The sequence below is a fragment of the Pavona decussata genome, unplaced genomic scaffold (assembly GCF_977016875.1).
Source record: "Pavona decussata unplaced genomic scaffold, jaPavDecu1.1 SCAFFOLD_175, whole genome shotgun sequence".
Taxonomy (NCBI): Eukaryota; Metazoa; Cnidaria; class Anthozoa; order Scleractinia; family Agariciidae; genus Pavona; species Pavona decussata.
In genome coordinates, this window is record NW_028145586.1 from 2,933,687 (window position 1) to 2,951,379 (window position 17,693).

The following is a 17,693-nucleotide window of genomic DNA, read 5'->3' on the forward strand; positions in this document are numbered from 1 at the left end:
TAGTTAATTAACATTTTGTCCTTGGGAATCTGCAAGAATTTAGTGGTTTGACTACAAAGAAGTGGGAGATGTATGCATTGAATTATCTCAAACTAAATTACATATACGTTACCGAAACAGCGCAGAAAAGATGTCAGGTTATAAAGGCTGTTTTCCCATTCTCCGACATGCTCTTCAAATTTCATAGCCAAGGTCACTCTCGGCAGCTGAAGCATCACAGCATGATGGGCTTGGGCATGTGCCACTCTAATCGCAATAGATGATTTGCCGTACCCAGGACTGCCGGAGATTGACACAATTCGAGTAGATTGAGAAGTAATGTGGCTGATGATCTCCTCATCTCCCTTGTTACGACCAGTAAATTTCCGAGGAAGATGTCTTAGTTGCGGCCGGTACAATTCTAAACGCAAAAGACAGAAATACCCTTGAAGTATTTTTAATTACCATCATACACACACATAAATAAAAGTTAAACTACTGTTTGCCTTTAGCGGTCAAGGTATAGGAGTCATTATTAAAAACTGGATCACTGTATAATACAATTCAAACTATTTGATTGGTTTAGCAGCCTGAAAAATAGACTATTAAATTGTCTTTTACTTGTTCTTGCAAAGCGAAATCAGCAAAATCTAGCAATATTTCTTGACTGCAATATTGCAATATTTCTTGCGTTGATCCATCTGCAGTATCGAATAAAATTATAAAAACATACCTCCCTGTAACATTTCCGGATAAATTAGTTTCACTTCATGGTCTTCAAAGTCAAAGTTAGTACACTTTCCAATAAATCAAGTCTTTTGGTATACCAGTAACAATCATAACTAAAACAAAATTCTTGAATCTGATTGGTTATCAGCAGTTATGATTTGAGCATTTATTACACCCATTCTGAAATCACTGGTGATTCTTGCAATCTTGTTGGCTCTCAACAGTACAATTAACTCATGAATCGAAATAACTTTTTGTTTTGCTTTAAGTTGAATTCTTTTCTAGCACATCAAACTGAAAATAAAATAGTAATAACAACCAATCAAATTTATGACTAACAAAAAGATTACGAACCAATTTAACAACTGTGTGATTTCAAAATGGGTGTAATAAAGTGTAATTGAACTTTATCACCTGTAATTTTGGTTTGACATCATACTTGTGATTTCAATTCAATTATCCGTATTCCTTACCTTTTAGAGTTTCATCACCAAAATCCAGCGTTTCTTTAACTTTATTATTAACTTTCCTCTTTCGGCATTTGCCAAATTGTTCAGAAACACTGTAAGGTAGCTTCACTCTTGACAACCCCTTATCTTCCTTGTTGTCTGCTGGTTCCACCCTCTCAACAGGAACGCTGTTGGAAGGAACTTCCTTGGAAGTAAATGGGGTCTTGCTTGGTCCTTGATTGGACATGCCATCAGCAGTGCAAGGTTCTGTGTACAGAAACAATTTTAATTACTTTCTAATTACCTTTTTCCACTTACAGTAAACCCAACAGTAAGCAAAGGAATTTATTTCCTTGTTGAACAAGGCTTTTAGGCTTTTAAAAACCTGTTCTGGTCCTTTTAAAAATAAAGAAACAGGTTACAAGATGGATGATAGTGACTTCAGTTCAGATTATCAAAATATAAGTAACCCAAACAGTAACGTAACATCACCTCCCCTACCTATAGAAGGCAGCTTTCCTGCTTTAATGTCCCTGGTCAACCAGAATCTCAGGCGCTCCCTCCGCAGTTCTTCTGTGCTGGCATTCTCCATAGGCAGGTCTCCAAGGGGCAGCTCTTTATTGAATGTTGAACTCCCAAGCACAGTTGTCATTCCAGACTTACATGGACACGTCCTGAGCATGCATTCACTTTCTATCTGCAAATCTTCATACTGTCGATTTTTCATGCATTCACATTCCACGTACAAATCCTTTGCATCTGGTTTTGAATGGCTGATGACAAAGATGTCTTTAAGAGATGGGTTCCTTTCGGAAACTAATTCCACTTTTGTGTTGTTGTCGTCTACAGGAAGAACAAATGTTTTTGACAATTGTGAGCCTTTTCAAGCCAGCTTTACAATGTCTGACACCAGCGTTACGTTGACCTCCAAGAGCAGAGCTATTACTTACATAGTGCTACTATGATCAAATTTTTACCTTTTGAGTTTTAAGGTTTACCACATAGAATTCTAGGAAACATTAAAAGCGCTGTTTACCGTTTCTAAATATCTGCATTGGTTCCGCAGATATTCACGTTTGAAAAATGTGTAAAATATGTAAATGAGAGGACTGATGACGTCATATTCTCAACTCAATATAACATCAACTATATAAATATAGCTATCTCAGTTAATTTACAGCAGAGACCATTGAAACCTGGCAGGCTAATAGTTCTAAAGGCAATACACCTACAGCTATAAAAAAATTTGTTCCCATGGCAACTCACTCTTTTCCAGTCTCCTCCAACCTGATTTCAATATTTTAGTGATTTTCAGCTTGAAAAACATTTAACAAGGCCACAAACTCGACCTAAGATATTTATCCTGGATCCTGCAGATGAGGCACCATGCATTGGCAAATATCAAAATAGAACGCCAAAGGTGGCCAGCAAAGCCTTAAGTATCAGGGAGGACTGGAACCCAATATGTTGCCATGGCAACAGGCCTTGCGCACGCTACTGGTGTACACGAGCGTAACATGATGCGTACGCACGAAATTGGTGCGTTGATTTTGGTGCGTAAGCGCATTTTGATGCACAGTTTAGGCACATTCTAGGCACAGTTGTGGCACAGTTTTCGGAAAGCTTAGGCACAGTTTAGGCACAGGTTAGGCACAGTTTTGGCACAGTTTAGGCACATTTTGTGCACATTTTTCAGTAATAAAGAACTGGTCTGTGACCGACGCGTTTAATTTGCCGCTAACATTTTTTCGGCACCGTGAAAAGGGAAGAAAAAAATGGAAGCGAGAAAAGCAAACAAGAATTGGATTTTTTTTATTTTGGTTTGTGTATAATGGAACTTGAAACATTATATTTAACACTATGTAAAATTTTACGGAAAATAAAAACGCTTGCGGTTTATCAATTGTTTACATTTTCGGTACCTAGCAATAAATTTAGTGAAAGCAAAAAAATTCAGCTCTCGATTTTTCTGACAGTTGCAGGGATTTAGTTATAGTTTACAATTAACCCTAAAATAACGGAAAGTGGAAGAGTTCTTAATTCAGCACGAGTTTGTTGCCACAAGTACAACTTGTACATGTACAATGAAATGAACAGCACATTTTGTTTTGAATAGATAATTTAATTTGATGAAACAGCGATTTGGAACTCGATCGGATTTGTGTTTTTCCACCAGTAAAAGCATTTTACATTTTTGTTAGAGTCCGAAACACAGCTAATTTAAGAAGTTTAACACTATGAACCCGAGCGGTATAAATATCTTGTAATTTGTTTATTCACAGGACAAATCGCGTTTCATGTAATCGGACACTTATAAAAACGACTAGTTAATTAATGCGTCTTCCTGAACCGCGGAAAGGATTGTCAACTTTTACGCTTGAAAATTGAAATTACCTATACTGAACTAAAATTTTATACTCACCAAATGTTTTCTTTCGTGTGATTTAAATGTTGTCTTGAACGGTAAAGCCAAAACAAATTATTGCGGGCCGCCCCGCATGCGTTGCGGTTTCATTTTTCGGCTCCTCAAGCGACAGTACACTATTTTGATTGTCTTTTTGCAAGGTTCTCCTCGCTTATTCTTGCGAAGATAAGAGGATTAAAAGGTTTTTGAAAATGCCTCATCAGTCTTTTAACAAAGGTAGCATCGTAGAATGAATCAACACGAACACACTTCACGAAAGCAGCAAAAGGTTGACCACAAGGCGAAACTCGTAAGCTCAACTTTGGCACAACTTAGGCACAGTTTTGGCACAGTTTTGGCACACCCGGCGCACAGTTTGGCACAACTTTACGCACACTTTAGGCACAACTTATGCACAGGTTATGCACACCTCTTTGTGCTGTGGCACATTCAGGATTTCGTAATTCGCGCTAAGGCACGCCGAACTGTATTTTCGGTCTCAAAAATCACAGTCTGATCTTGAAAACTATATTGCAATTTAAGGACAAGTTCTCCAAATTAAAAAACAATACCCCAGAATGGAAGCTCAACTTATGAGCATTTGGAATGTCTTTTATTTGGATCTCAGTAAGGACTAAAAATTCAGCAAAGACGGTCTGAAAAAAGTTGACCTCGTCGCTCACGATGAAGGTAAATAATCAATCCCCTTGCTGTTTGTTACTATAACTTACTTATTTTTTCATTCTTAGACACAGTTTTGGAGATAATGAAAACTCATAAGTTGTTTTCACTTAGGGAGAAAGCAGATTTGTTTTCTATGACTTGAAGCAGAGAAATTAAAGAATGTGCCGATCAGACTGCAAATGTTACGCGTGGCCTTCAAAATAGTCGTATTTTTCACCATTGTGACGTTATTTTCTCTTTTCACAAAACCTTTCAATGAAAACACATTCCTCCAACCGGAAGCAGTCTAGAAACTTGAAGTCTGTGCCAATTTTCAATTTGATCCGAGTTCAAATTATTTCACAAAAGTAAAATGAAGCTCGATTTTTGGTAGTGTACACCAGTAGCGTGCGCCAGGCCAACAACACTGATATGCTCATATTATGGAGTGCACCTAGAACAATGTCACTGCAAAGAATCAAGCATTTCTGATACAAATTGGCTGAGATATCTTTTTGCATAATATTTGACCAAAATTTGGTTGGCTAATTTGCATATTTTGAAAACTTGAATATCTCTGGAACAAAAAGAGCTGTTTGAAAATAATAAACAGCATTCTTCTTCACGTACAGACTACTTGTATATGTTTTAAAATGGCTCAGATTAGAAAGATGCGAATTTCGTTATAGTAGCACTTTAATAAACATGTACATGTAGGCAATTTCCCTGTGAAACAGGTTAGTTAAGAATCAATGGAAACTAAATTTGTCCTGAATGAAAATGTCCAGCCTTCAAAAGTTCGGTTGAATAATGCAATCATTGAACAGGGCATTTATTCTATTATTTCTGTTTTAATTTGATTACTGGCACCTCCTACTGTTTCAACGTCAATTTTGAAGAGTAAAGACTGCTCAAGCAGTATGTTTGCAAGATGTCAATAGGACATTTTCACTACCGCATCATTTTACTACAACTACCAGAATCAATCTGCTTTCTGTTTTCTCATACAAATTAGATCTATTGTTCTCTACTGTCCACTGGGATTACAAAATTTGAATTGGAAAAGGAAAACAAGGTAAATTCTGGTAGTTGTATTAAAATGACGCCATCATAAAAATGACCTATTGCCTCCTCTCCCCAACGGCCTTTATGCTCCTGTAGATTCATCAGGGCCGCTGTCATTAAGCTTTGAAGAGGTCAGCTTTACAAGGAATAAAGCTGTCCATAACCCCTTTCTCCCCCAACCAAAAAAATCTACTGCCTTATTAATATTCTTGCATTACAGCCACTTTATGATCTAGGTAATCGGCATCTTCAAAGTACCAGCTGGCCACAATAACTTGCTGTATATACTTCTAATGACATCCATTAATTTGGGTTTACAGTTTGGAGTATTAAGATTTTGACCAGTAGTACACTTTTAACGGGTGTAAAGGGTGTTCACTGTTGTCTTGAAAACCTGGAAAGTGCAGGAGACTGATGCCAGCTGTCACGTTAAGCTTGGGACTGAACAGAGTGAACAGCTTAAAAAAAGAGCAATAAATAATTTTTCAACACTACCTTTGGGCTTTGCTGCACTTGTTTCACTTGCACCTTGCACATCTGCTTCATCAAAATCATAAGCTATGTCTGGAGAGTCTATGAGGATGGATGACTCAGTTTCATCCTTCTTGTCCAAGGATGCACTTTGTAACATGGGAAAATCAAAATCATCTTCCCATTTTGCTACTTTGTTCAACAGTGCTTGTTCCACCAGAACAGGAATGTTGTTTAAATACTTTTTCTTGTATGTGAATGGTTCATCTGCTCGTTGCTTGGACATCCCATCATTTGAGAAAGGTTCTGTGTACCAAAAGTTGAATCACTTGTTAAAATGAAAGTTTCCATTTATAGCCAGTAAACTCACCAGTAAGCAAAGGAATCTGTTTCTTGTTGAAAAGGGCTTTGAAGCTTTTGACAATCAGGGCCCAATTGTTCTAAAGATGATTAACTCTAATCAACTGACCATTATAAAAGTCACTAAGGTTTTTATCTCGCTCGGTGTTACAACTTTAATTTTAAGAAAAACCCGACACTCCTGAGTTTTACAGACATATGTTTCGGCAGTTGCCTCTGCCATCTTCAGTGTGAAATGAACAACAAATTACAGAGAAATATAAATGCTAAAGAAATTACAGTATTTCACTGTAATTTGTTGTTCATTTCACACTGAAGATGGCAGAGGCAACTGCCGAAACATGTCTGTACAACTCAGGAGTGTCGTGTTTTTCTTAAAATTAATTTCCTCACTGCTTTTATCTAGACCATTTGTTACAACTTTATATTTTTAAGGCGAATTTTAATTAATGTTAAAGAAAAGTCTAAACCAAAACCAAAGGTAAAATATCTTTTGGAAGAATCCTTATTGATTAGTAATTAAACTTGAATCAATGTTTACGCTAACCCAAGGTTAGCTTAGTCTGGCTTTGAACAACTGGACCCAGTTCTTTTACTTTTTGCAATCAAGAAAAAGGTTACAAAACTAACGACATAGTTATTTGCTTTCAAACCGCAATAAATGATAGCCCGACTAATCATTGGATGGTTATAACAGCAACTACACAGTAGGATTAAAAATGAAACCATGCAACCTCAAGCTGGATTAATAAGGGTTTATATAGTTGTTGGAGAATGAGGCGGAGGTGCTGGATCAGCTAAAACCTTGAAAATGTTATTAATAACCCTATTCCAGATTAAATTGAAACAAGTGATCATAACATGTACCTGCAAATCCAGGGCTGTCACTTAACGCATAAGGAAAGTATAATATAGTTGGTTGTATTAACAAAAGGAAGTCTCTCATTTGCAATATCTTTTAAAGTGAGCAGTCTCCTATTTTCAGTGTAGTTACCAGCAATTATAGGCACCTGCTGGCTAAATAATGCAAGCCTGCATATCTACATAATTCATATGGGATAACCAGGCATCTGAGGTTAACCAGTTGTTTCTACAAACCTTTGTCAATAGATTCCTTGTCTTCCACATCAGACTGGCATACACAGTCATGATAAAAAGATCCACAGGAAGACGTTTCAGCATCAGCAAAATAATCAATTGAGTCATCATCACTCTTACAAGGCTGTTCTAGCTGCTGGTTTGATTTGTCTTGGGCACCAGCTACAGAATAAAACAGACTAACAGTAAGGTCACATATTTATGACTGAATTACCAGCCAGTTCATTAATAATAATTTACTTCATGCAACCTCTGTCAAGTAATAATTACGTAAGAAGCAACAAGCTAAAATAAGAAATGATCTTAAAGGAAGTCAGAGGTTGCTTTTGATCCGCTGATGTTCAATTTAATTGTTATAAGATCCAATGACTTGAAATCCAGACAATCATGTTAAGTAATTTAACGGCAACAAGAAAGACAAAATTAACATTTGTGAAATAAAAAAAATCAGCCATAAGACTACATGCAACATTGACAGGGAACAAAAAATCACCAGTGCAAAAAAAGTGATGTGATCCATGCAGTACTGTTTAAAGTCAAGGATTAGTTGTAGTTACAGCTCTGGGATGTAAAATTTGCAGGGTCTTAGAACTTGTGACATTCAACACACTGCACCTCCCACAAAGGAACCAGTTGTCCTCGATAAGACAAAGCCATAACCAGATAGCCAGCAGAGTGGCAAACCTCACACCTTGCTCACTCATGACGCAGGCTTTGAAAGGTACCAAGGCCATTTTGAAGGATTGGGCGAGTTCACTATGAAGCTGTACAAGATAACCCTAGAACCTGTCATCCACATGTAAGACCTCTACAGGCAAGAACTCAACAAAATGCTAGTGGACCAGTTGACACACCCACAGAAGCATAATCCTGTCAGAGTCAACAAATAAAAAGGAAGAGATCACAAAGCTTTAAGGGTGTGCTTGGACCCCAAAACTTGAACAAGTGGGACAAGGGGGAGCAGCACAGTACAAGAGGGAAACAATTGACAAAGTGGTGACTCTGAGCTTAGCTCTACTCTATATAGCTGACTATACTGACTGTCAAGGGTTGTCAATTACCAAGACCAAGGTGTGTAGAAGAGTTGTTCCTCTCGACTGGTGATTAGGAAACGTAGGCACTGACCTTTGTGAATCCTCAGCATTAAGTGAGTGTACGTAATTAATTTTACCTTGGTCTTGCACGTTCCATGGGCCAATGACTTGTGTGGTATTGCTGTTGTTTCCAAAAAGTCCAGATGGGCCAACGACCTGTGTGGTACTGCTCTTGTTTCCCAAAAGTCCAGATGCTTTGGACCACATGGCAAGAAATAAAGACTGCTCTGCAGGGTCTTTAACAAGCTGTTTTACCATCTCCCATTTCTCATCAACATAATAGAATGTTGTCAAGCCAAGACGCTTTCCAGCCTGTGTCACGACTGTGACATTAACATCACCAGGTATATGAGAACCTGAAATGAATTAAAAAAGTCATTAGAGTGTCACCTGACCTGGACTAGCTAATTTAAGCAAGCTATTATAATTCACATGTGGTGGTTTAAATCCTGCCTCAGACTATCATGCATGTTGTGTCACCCTATGGCTTGAGTCAAACAGTGTTCATTGTACATAGCAAATGGTCTAATTAACTAGCATAACAAGATTAATGGACTTTTGCCCTGATCCTTGACCATATATATATAGAATTTGCATCTACCAAGTACTCAAATGGTGCCTTTTTGGACAAAAAAGGTTTGCCCTAATATTACTAGACAATTAAGTCAACATTATAAAGAGGGTACTGTTTCAGGAAATGCAAGGACTATACTAGAGATCTGAACAGTTGAATAGAAAATAATCAATTATTGTGAGCTACACTGGGGGTACTGGAAATCTTCTGAAAGATGGGTAATGGTTCAATTTCACACACAAAAGAAATAATTCAAGCACTGGCTATCCTCTTTTGTGCACATTTTAAACACTGTAATGATAATTTCTTGCTTATATAAACAGTTTGCTAATAAACACTGAGAATAAGTACAAGTCATGTAGTTCCTAATACATGATAACCATGACTGAGCCAAAATAGATTCAGACATTGATTTGAAATATGGCTTAATCTTAATTAGTTCATAAACTACCTTAAGTTAATTTAAGCTTGGTATTTTAAAATTTCATGACATACACCTATTTCAATAACGTTTATTCATGTACTCTTACCAAAACCGTACCCTTCCTTTAAATTGGACTGTAAATTAACCTTACTGAAAGAAATTCATTCGTATCATACAAGAAACTCTCTTTATATCGTTTGCCTCTTTGTCGAAGTAACATCAAACAATTTTCCGTTTTTTACCAAGGACCTAAATTTTACAACTCCTTGTGTACCGAAATCGTCAACTCGTCCTCTTCTGTCTCCTTTAAGAGAGCACTTGAGGCGTTTTTCTGTAGTAACTATTAGTAGTTTTCAAATGTTTTTAAGTATTAACTTTTTTGTAGCTTTTCTTTTCATATTGTATCCTTCCGTTTGACATTGTAATTGTATGAAATTGTAATTGTATCTTCATGTTCTTATCTTCTTTTTTGATTTCATTTTGTAAAACAATAACTGAGGAGACCTAATTAATATAAGCTTCATAGTTTCCTTTAGGTCTCCTCACCATTGTTAAATCTATTTCTATTTTTTTTGTTTTCATTATATTTGTGGTGTGGCAAAATAAATAAAATATAAGCTTCAAATGGCTTGAATTTTTTTGGAAGTATGTTGGGTACATGAAATTCTCAGTATGAACTTGTTAAATTAATTAAGTTTGGTACTTTGTGTGGTAAAAGTAGACTAAAAACTCTACTTACGAGGAACAGTTCCAACCAAGGTAAAAGGGTTTAACTTCTGCACTGCAACAATGTCTACTCCCTCAAACTGTACTATTCCTCCTGTAACATCCTTTTCCAATGGTTCAGTTAATGATATATTAAACTGGTATCCACCCTGCATTAATTGAATTTAAACCAGTGTTATATATAATTGAGTATATTACAACAAAACCATCTTGGTTGGAGTGTAACGGTTAAGGTTGGGTTAACAGACTGCATACATGTATTCCACTGATACGCAAATGATATAAAATTACAGTCAACCTACATCACGCATGACAGGAACGTTTTAAATCTGGAGTTTTGAAATTTACATGTCAGTTTTGAACATCACCAGGAAGATTTCAGAGTTTCCGTAAAAATTTACCTAGTTTATTGATGGTTTTTAAAAAGCTATGAATTTAATTCTTTACATTACAACATATAAACTAGTATATCAAAAATAGGAATTACTGTTAAATATTCCAGAGTATATTGATTTTTCTTTTGTCAAACAATGCATATTTTTCAGGAAGATTCCTGGAGAAAATAATGTTCAAGATGTTCCATTCAAAAACCGGACATTATATTCAAATAGGAATTTGAATGTTCATTTCAATCTCGGAAGTACCACTGTCAAGACTGTGACGTAGGTTGACTGTAATATTGAAAAGATGTCTGCCTCTACAATGAGATGACTAGTGGAGTAAACTTTCTTTCTGAAAGCTGTAATTTGGCCTTTACCTGTTTTATCTCTAGAAGAACACTTACAATCCTGGCCAAAAATGTTAGCCCCCCTGCCCCCATGCAATGTTGTCATGTTACTGTGTTTATCTGCATACATGTAGTCCAAATGATTTTGGTGGCTTTCAACATTGCTTGGGGAGGGGGGAATTCCCAAAATTCGCAGTGAAAGCACTGTCAAGCTTATGGCGACTGCAGGTTATAGATATATCCAGAACACAAACATACTGCAAATGCTGTTTTTGGATCTGTCCCAGGAAATATTGGCCAGGCCTAGGGGTGTGGCTCACATTTTCTACTAATGCTGGCCATCACAAGTACAAATATTGGTACCTATTGATAAATATTAACATTAAAACCCCCTCTTTGCTACTTTCGCAGTAAATGTCTCAGTTGGGAAGCTACAAAAAACACTTCTCCACTCACAATTCCATTTTGAAGAAACTTAATATTTTTGCAAAAAATTTAAACAAATGACAAAATTGATGAAAATCAACTATTTTAATTCCCCCTTTTTATCTCATGGATGACATAATCCAAGAGGTTTTGTATAGTTGAGTGGAATTTCACTCAGTTAGTCACTGGGCTGTTAACTTTGGAATCTAGCTGACTCTTGAACTGCCGCCTGGCCTATACACAGGCTATATATATTCCCTTAAATTTAAATTACGCCTTGACCACGAGACCAAGAAGGAACCAAAAAGAAAACCTGTGCATTACATTAAAAAATACAAAACTTCAGCTGTACAAAAAAGCTGGTTATCTTGAGAAATGATAGAAAGTATTTGATAGAATCTACATTAATTATAAATTCCTTAAGGTGAACACACTGGTCTAGTCAATGCACAATCCCCACAAGAAACAACCTGTTTTCAGCCTACAGCCACCTGTATCTCTTCAATGTAACGAGAAACTGACAATCACCTTCATTGAGCCTGATAATGGGCAGATATCTTGTACAACTAAAACAGAGCAATAATTACTGCATATTAGTAATAATTCCCATGCTAATAAAATTGTTTAAAACCATGTTACTGTTTGGCAGGCACAAAATTATACCTCCAAAAAGACCCACATCTTCTGGAGTGACATTGGAAACAGAGGAGTTGCCAAGCTCAGCACCGGTTGAATCAGACAAACCTATAATTATAAATTATCAAATAATATTGAATAAAACAAACAAAAAATCATATCATGGTGGTACAGTCAAAAATACATGTAAAACTAAGATATGGGGATTGAGCGTTTGTAAAAACTAGATGCATGCACATCTCACAAAATTGTGAAGATGCCTGAATCTGTATGATGTTAAAGATCACGGTGGTATTAAGGGGATTTAAATGAATAAGATAAGCATGCTTTGTATAAAACAGCCACAGGGCAAAGAACTTTCTACTTCGAACAGTCAAACTCTGAAACTCACTGGATTCTTCTCTTAATTAAGTTGAAACCGACACAACAAGACTTCAAACGTTGCCTGAAGTCAGAGGCCTTGTCTCAAACTTTTTGGTGACTTAATTGCTCTTCTTTTGTTGTTTTTTATTTTATTAATTAATTAATTTATTTATTTATTAATAATTAATCACTTCACACCTCTTATTAGGATCATTCAACATGTAGTTCAAAATACATACATGTATAGGTTTTTCATGTGAACTGGAGTTGAATGACATTATTATTCAGTAAACTTACAGTTCATTGTTGCAACAGTTGATAAATGTAGGGAACACTTACTTAAGATACCGTATACCTCAAGAGGTGTCTTGTGTCCAAGTGATGTAGCACAAACAGTCATAAATAAAAGAAAACTTATGCAAGTTCCGAATTCGGCAACATGTTAAATTTTGACCGTCAGATGACGCTAAACATTGTCGCGGGAAAAGATTGAATTACACTGTATGCAACTCCGACAAGATCAAAGATCGAAGGTTTTATTTGGCGACACAAAAATAACAGTTAATTACTATAAAAGAACCGCTTGGAGAACCTTATCTCATTGGAAAACATAAAAAACAGCGGAATCTTCGTCAAAGGCCAAGAAAGATTAGATTTTCCATCACCATATTCTTCCTGAAATACGTAAATATTTGGCGCGGAAATTTGATACTGTTTTGATTGTTTTGTTTTTACTGGTGCAGTGTAAAACTTTTCTTTGCCCAGCACCCTTGAATGTGATCTTGCATTTTGATATCTGTTCGTTTTTATTGGAGTGTTGCTGTTTTGTCAGGATAATGAAGCGGAATTGGTTGTAATGAAGATATGCATTTTTGATAAGTACGTTCTCAGGTTACCACGCGACTTTTGCTCATATGCTGGTCACAGTATACGCTAATTTACTTGAAAACACACGTAAGCATCAAAATTCGGCCTCTTGAACAATAAATAAGCTTATTTCTTGCTTTTACTAGAAACATGTGACCTTGCACAGGAAAACGTACATTTACATTTACATTTACATGTTATTAGGTCGGTAAAATCCTGATCAGATATCACACCAACTGTAAGCGGACGGATAGCTAACGGATGGTTAACGGATGGTTAACGGCCTCCAAAGCGTTTTAATGTTTTGTTCTAACGCTCTAACGGATGATAAGCAATGCCTAACGGATTGCAAAAGTGTTTGAACTGTTGCACAATCTGCTCTAATGGATGACTTGAGCTGTTAACGGTTGAGCAAAATATCTAACGGATGCTCTAAAGGCGTTACACAGTTTGCTTAACGGCCACGTGAAAGCGTTTTACGGTGGAGTTATGATGAAAAAGGCGCAGCGGATGGCGAAAACAATACGGTAAAGATTTACAGTTAGAAGCAAAAACCTGAGACGAAACCATTGAAGGAAACGAGTGAAGCGACTCAAACAAAACTAAAACCCAACACTGCCCACAAACCAAGCGTCGAATTCGTGCCCACGACAGGCTGAAAAAAGGCTTTTCTTAACCGAATAACAGATCAAACCCAAGCGAGAAATAATCGAGTTGCTCGTTCTACTTATGAACTTGAGTCATGACTCACCAATTCGAATTTTTCGAAGAGAAAAATATTTTCAGTGTTCTAAGAATCTGACTTACAAGGTAAGTTACCCAGATACTAAAATGATGAAAAACAAAAATTATTTCTTTTCACCCCTTGTTTTATACACGCACACAGGGATCCCAGGACACCTCGCATGCTTCAGTCGGCTTCAGTTTCGGAACCAAAAATTGTATTCTGTGATCCCAGGCGCTATCAAGAGAAAACTTGTGGTTTCAATTACCACATTACGAATACCTAGTATTAACTATTTCAAACTCTTATAGCGAGGAAGAAGAAAACCGATTGTCCGTTACTCAGTTGTTGTGCTTCTATTAGCTGTCAAAGTAAACAACTTTATGCAAATTCAAAATGCGCGTCTTGAATGTTCGATTCCACGTACCCGAGTCCGTCACGAGTAAACATACATCGTTGCTGTTTTGTAATTATCTACTTTATTTACAAAATGTTACTAAAAAAAGTAGCAGTAATTAGTAGTGCTGGCATGTTTGGCTTTATAAATTCGATTCTGAGCAGCCTTCCAATTGATCGACTCTTACGCCGGAGCACGTGGACAAGATTGACCCAAGATTGCGGCTTTTTCGCGGAATGTAACACGATCGCTTCTGAAATATCTTCGCTGCGAAAGCAGTACGCTGCGCAAGATTATACTTGATTGTACTTGAATCTTTCGAATGAAAACTTCGGAAAAAGCATTTTCTTATTTAAAAACGTACAACGTTTACGGTAGAATTCGGCAAGGAACCAGGGAAACTTCAACGTGGCCGTTCACTTGCCTTTGAGCAGACTTTGTTTACATCTTCGGCGTAGCGTTACAAATTTGCATATTAAATATTATAGAGATCATCGAATCTCAAAAGGCAATGTCACGTTTTCTTCATTTTCTATCGACTTCCTCTGACAGATGACTGGAATACCTGTCCACTAAACCCAGTAATAAACAGTGAAAGAAGCGAAAAAATGGAAGAAGCTACGAATGGAAACACGCCCAATCGCTACTAGTACGCTGCACATAATTATGCTGGATTGTACTTTAACCTTTGCAATCAAAACTTCGAAAACAGCATTTCCTTGATTAAAAACGCACAATAGTTTCGGGTGTTATTTCTCGACGTCTTATTGTAGAGCAAGTGGACTTGGGAATTTAGAAAAAGGTTCATATTAACTGTTTTTGTGACATCGTTTAGCGGATAGCATTAAGGATGGAGAGCGCTTCAACTGTTCTAACGGATGCAAAGTTTCTTAACGGCTACTTTACCCATTAAACGGATGCTGGATTTTCTTAACGGCTTACTAAGCCGCTCTAACAGCTACCAAATTCTCTTTAACGGTTAGGCTAACCGTTCTAACGGTTTGATGTGAACGTTTAACAGGTATGCTAACGCCTCTAGCGTTTTTGATACAGTTCTTTAACGGATGACTAACTGATACTTAATGGCATTATCCGTTTAACGGATAAGCGTTAAAGTACATTTTCCTGTGCAAGGTCACACATAATTATTTCCAGGGGGTGTGCTGAAAAATTGGAATTTCCGGAGGGGAGGGGGGTATATTTTGTGGGCTGATTTTGGAAACTCCAGAGGGGAGGGGGGGCATATAAAAAATCCCTTCCGTGGGTGGAGTATGGATATTTTCTGGAACCACACATTGTTGGATTTTATTGTTAATTTCCACTTGCTTATACGCTGTATAGTGATCTCATGATCGTGAGTAAAAAAGCTTAAGTGTATCACCTTCTACAATAAATGGAAACACCTGCATATAAAGCTCTTGTTCAACCTTAAAATACTCCTCTGTTTTAGTTAGTTTTCTTAACCGTTATCTCTACTGTATTACATATTCATTCATGGAATATTGAAAATATCTACACTCTGCTTCCTTCATCCCCCTAGCCCCACTGAAGGCTTTTTTTTTTTGGATTGAACACTAACCCTTGCACATTAATTAACACATCTCACAGTTTCAATCTTACCACACAACAAAGATGAAGTATCCATTTCTTCATCAAAACCAGTTTCACTGGAACTTGAGCTGGGAACCACTTGAGTAATTCCAGCCTCAACCTTTTAAATGAAAAGGACTGTGTTAAATTTAAATTAACTCACAAGAATTAAAATCTCATGAGCATTATAGTGGTGGTGGTGGTGGTGTGTGGGGGGGGGGGGGGTGTTGTGAGGGTGGGATTGGGGGTTCTATGAATACAGGATGATTGGAAGATGGGGGGTGTTGTGGGGGTGGGGTTGGGGGTTCTATGAAAACAGGATGATGATGATGATGATGAATGTACTGCACCAATTATGAAATCAATTATGAAATCAATCTTTATCAAAATCACTGTGTCACTGGAACTTGAGCTGGGAACCACAATGAGTAATTCCAGCCCTAACCTTTTAAATGAAAAGGTCTGTGTTAAATTTAATTAACTCACAAGAATTAAAATCCATGAGCATTACAGTGGTAGTGGTGGTGCAGGGGGGTGGGGTTGGGGGTTCTATGAACACAGGATGATTGGGGGGTGGGGTCGGGGGTTCTATGAATACAGGATAATGATCATGATGACGATGAACATACTGCACCAATTATAAAAAATCAAGAACAAAAGCTTTGTTGACCTTCATATTCTGGACTCAAAAGCATTTTAACTGCTGAACATGACATGTATATGTACGCATTGTACTTTACAGGCATGGGGGATCATGAGGATATTTCCAGCGCTCAACAAGTTCCCATTGACTTCTGGCCCTCGCACAAAGATACAGAACTCTTGCAGTTACTCAGAAGCCTTTCAGAGAAATCATGCCAAAATAAGGCAGTTGTATAATCGTATGGCACTAAGGTTGGTCACAGCTGCAGCCATGGTTCATTGCACCCTTAGATCAGGTTCTTTAATACATCTAGTGACTGCCATTTCTACGTGGTCCTCCAACCTTGCTATTACAGATGGTCATCACTATTTTAGAAGTTCGGTAAACTTTGTGTTTGTATGACAGAATACAAAATGGCCAACAGTAGAGTTTAAATATCCCACTACGTTTTTATTAAGAAGGAAATACTGTGTTGCCACTGACATGTTTTTAAAAAGGAAACAAAATTGGTAGCGTCAGATCACACATGAGTGCATGACTAAAAAACTATATCCATGAAGTGATGACTTGCCTGTGTTGAGTGGGAACCCAAAAAACTTAATACAGGCACCCTGTTAACAGTATTATTAAATTAATTCACCCAGAAATGTCTGTAATTGCAGGGTTTGATTTACCCACTCAAAGTGAATATATTTTAGCCAATGAACACAAATAAAGAAAATTTTACCTGCACCCTATGGGTTTACAATCCTACCAACCACTTCTACAAGCAAGTCTTAATACATAAACTGTAAAGGGATTAAAACAAATTGTTACCTCATCTTCCAAGATATAGAGAGATGAATTGCCTCCAATTTTTCTCCATATCGTTATTCCATCCCACAACCGTGGTTCTCCATAAAATTCAAAACCTTTTTGATCCTCATTCACCTCCACAACAGCTGCACAAGAAAAACTTACATGCAAGAAAAAAATTTAAAATATCATTTAAAAATTCAGTCACATGCAAAGTTTGAAACATCAAATACATGCATCCCTGGATTTTTGTTAGACACCTCAGCTGCACCCACACTGGGAATGTGTTAAACTAGGTTATGTTTACTTATTTATTTAGTTATTTATTTATTTAAAGGCTATATTAATTTTTATTTACAGTCAACTCTCGCCTTGTGAACACCTCGCTATTACGGACACCGCGATAATGCAGACAGCAGCAGCAGCTAAATCCCTGGCAAAAATAGAGTACATGCAGTCAGACCTTTGACAGAAATAAATTCCCACTAT

The 17,693-nt window shown here is 37.0% G+C and overlaps 1 protein-coding gene across 7 annotated transcripts in view; it reads right to left on the bottom strand.

Annotated features, from left to right (window-relative positions):
• The window catches only part of LOC146463680 (uncharacterized), a 53,026-nt gene that overhangs the window by 23,135 nt on the left and 12,198 nt on the right, over nt 1-17,693 (bottom strand). For 5 of the 7 annotated variants that reach the window (XM_085084241.1, XM_085084240.1, XM_085084245.1 and 2 more), the window contains 9 exons: nt 17,226-17,364; nt 15,797-15,887; nt 11,853-11,933; nt 11,718-11,755; nt 10,050-10,185; nt 8,390-8,668; nt 7,219-7,380; nt 5,785-6,066; nt 1,659-2,000 (listed from right to left, as the gene is read on the bottom strand). In XM_085084241.1, the coding sequence (XP_084940367.1) occupies nt 1,659-2,000; nt 5,785-6,066; nt 7,219-7,380; nt 8,390-8,668; nt 10,050-10,185; nt 11,718-11,755; nt 11,853-11,933; nt 15,797-15,887; nt 17,226-17,364 (1,550 nt within the window). The remainder of the gene's footprint in view (nt 1-1,658; nt 2,001-5,784; nt 6,067-7,218; nt 7,381-8,389; nt 8,669-10,049; nt 10,186-11,717; nt 11,756-11,852; nt 11,934-15,796; nt 15,888-17,225; nt 17,365-17,693) is intronic. The other 2 variants (XM_085084243.1, XM_085084242.1) reach the window with 2 other exon arrangements.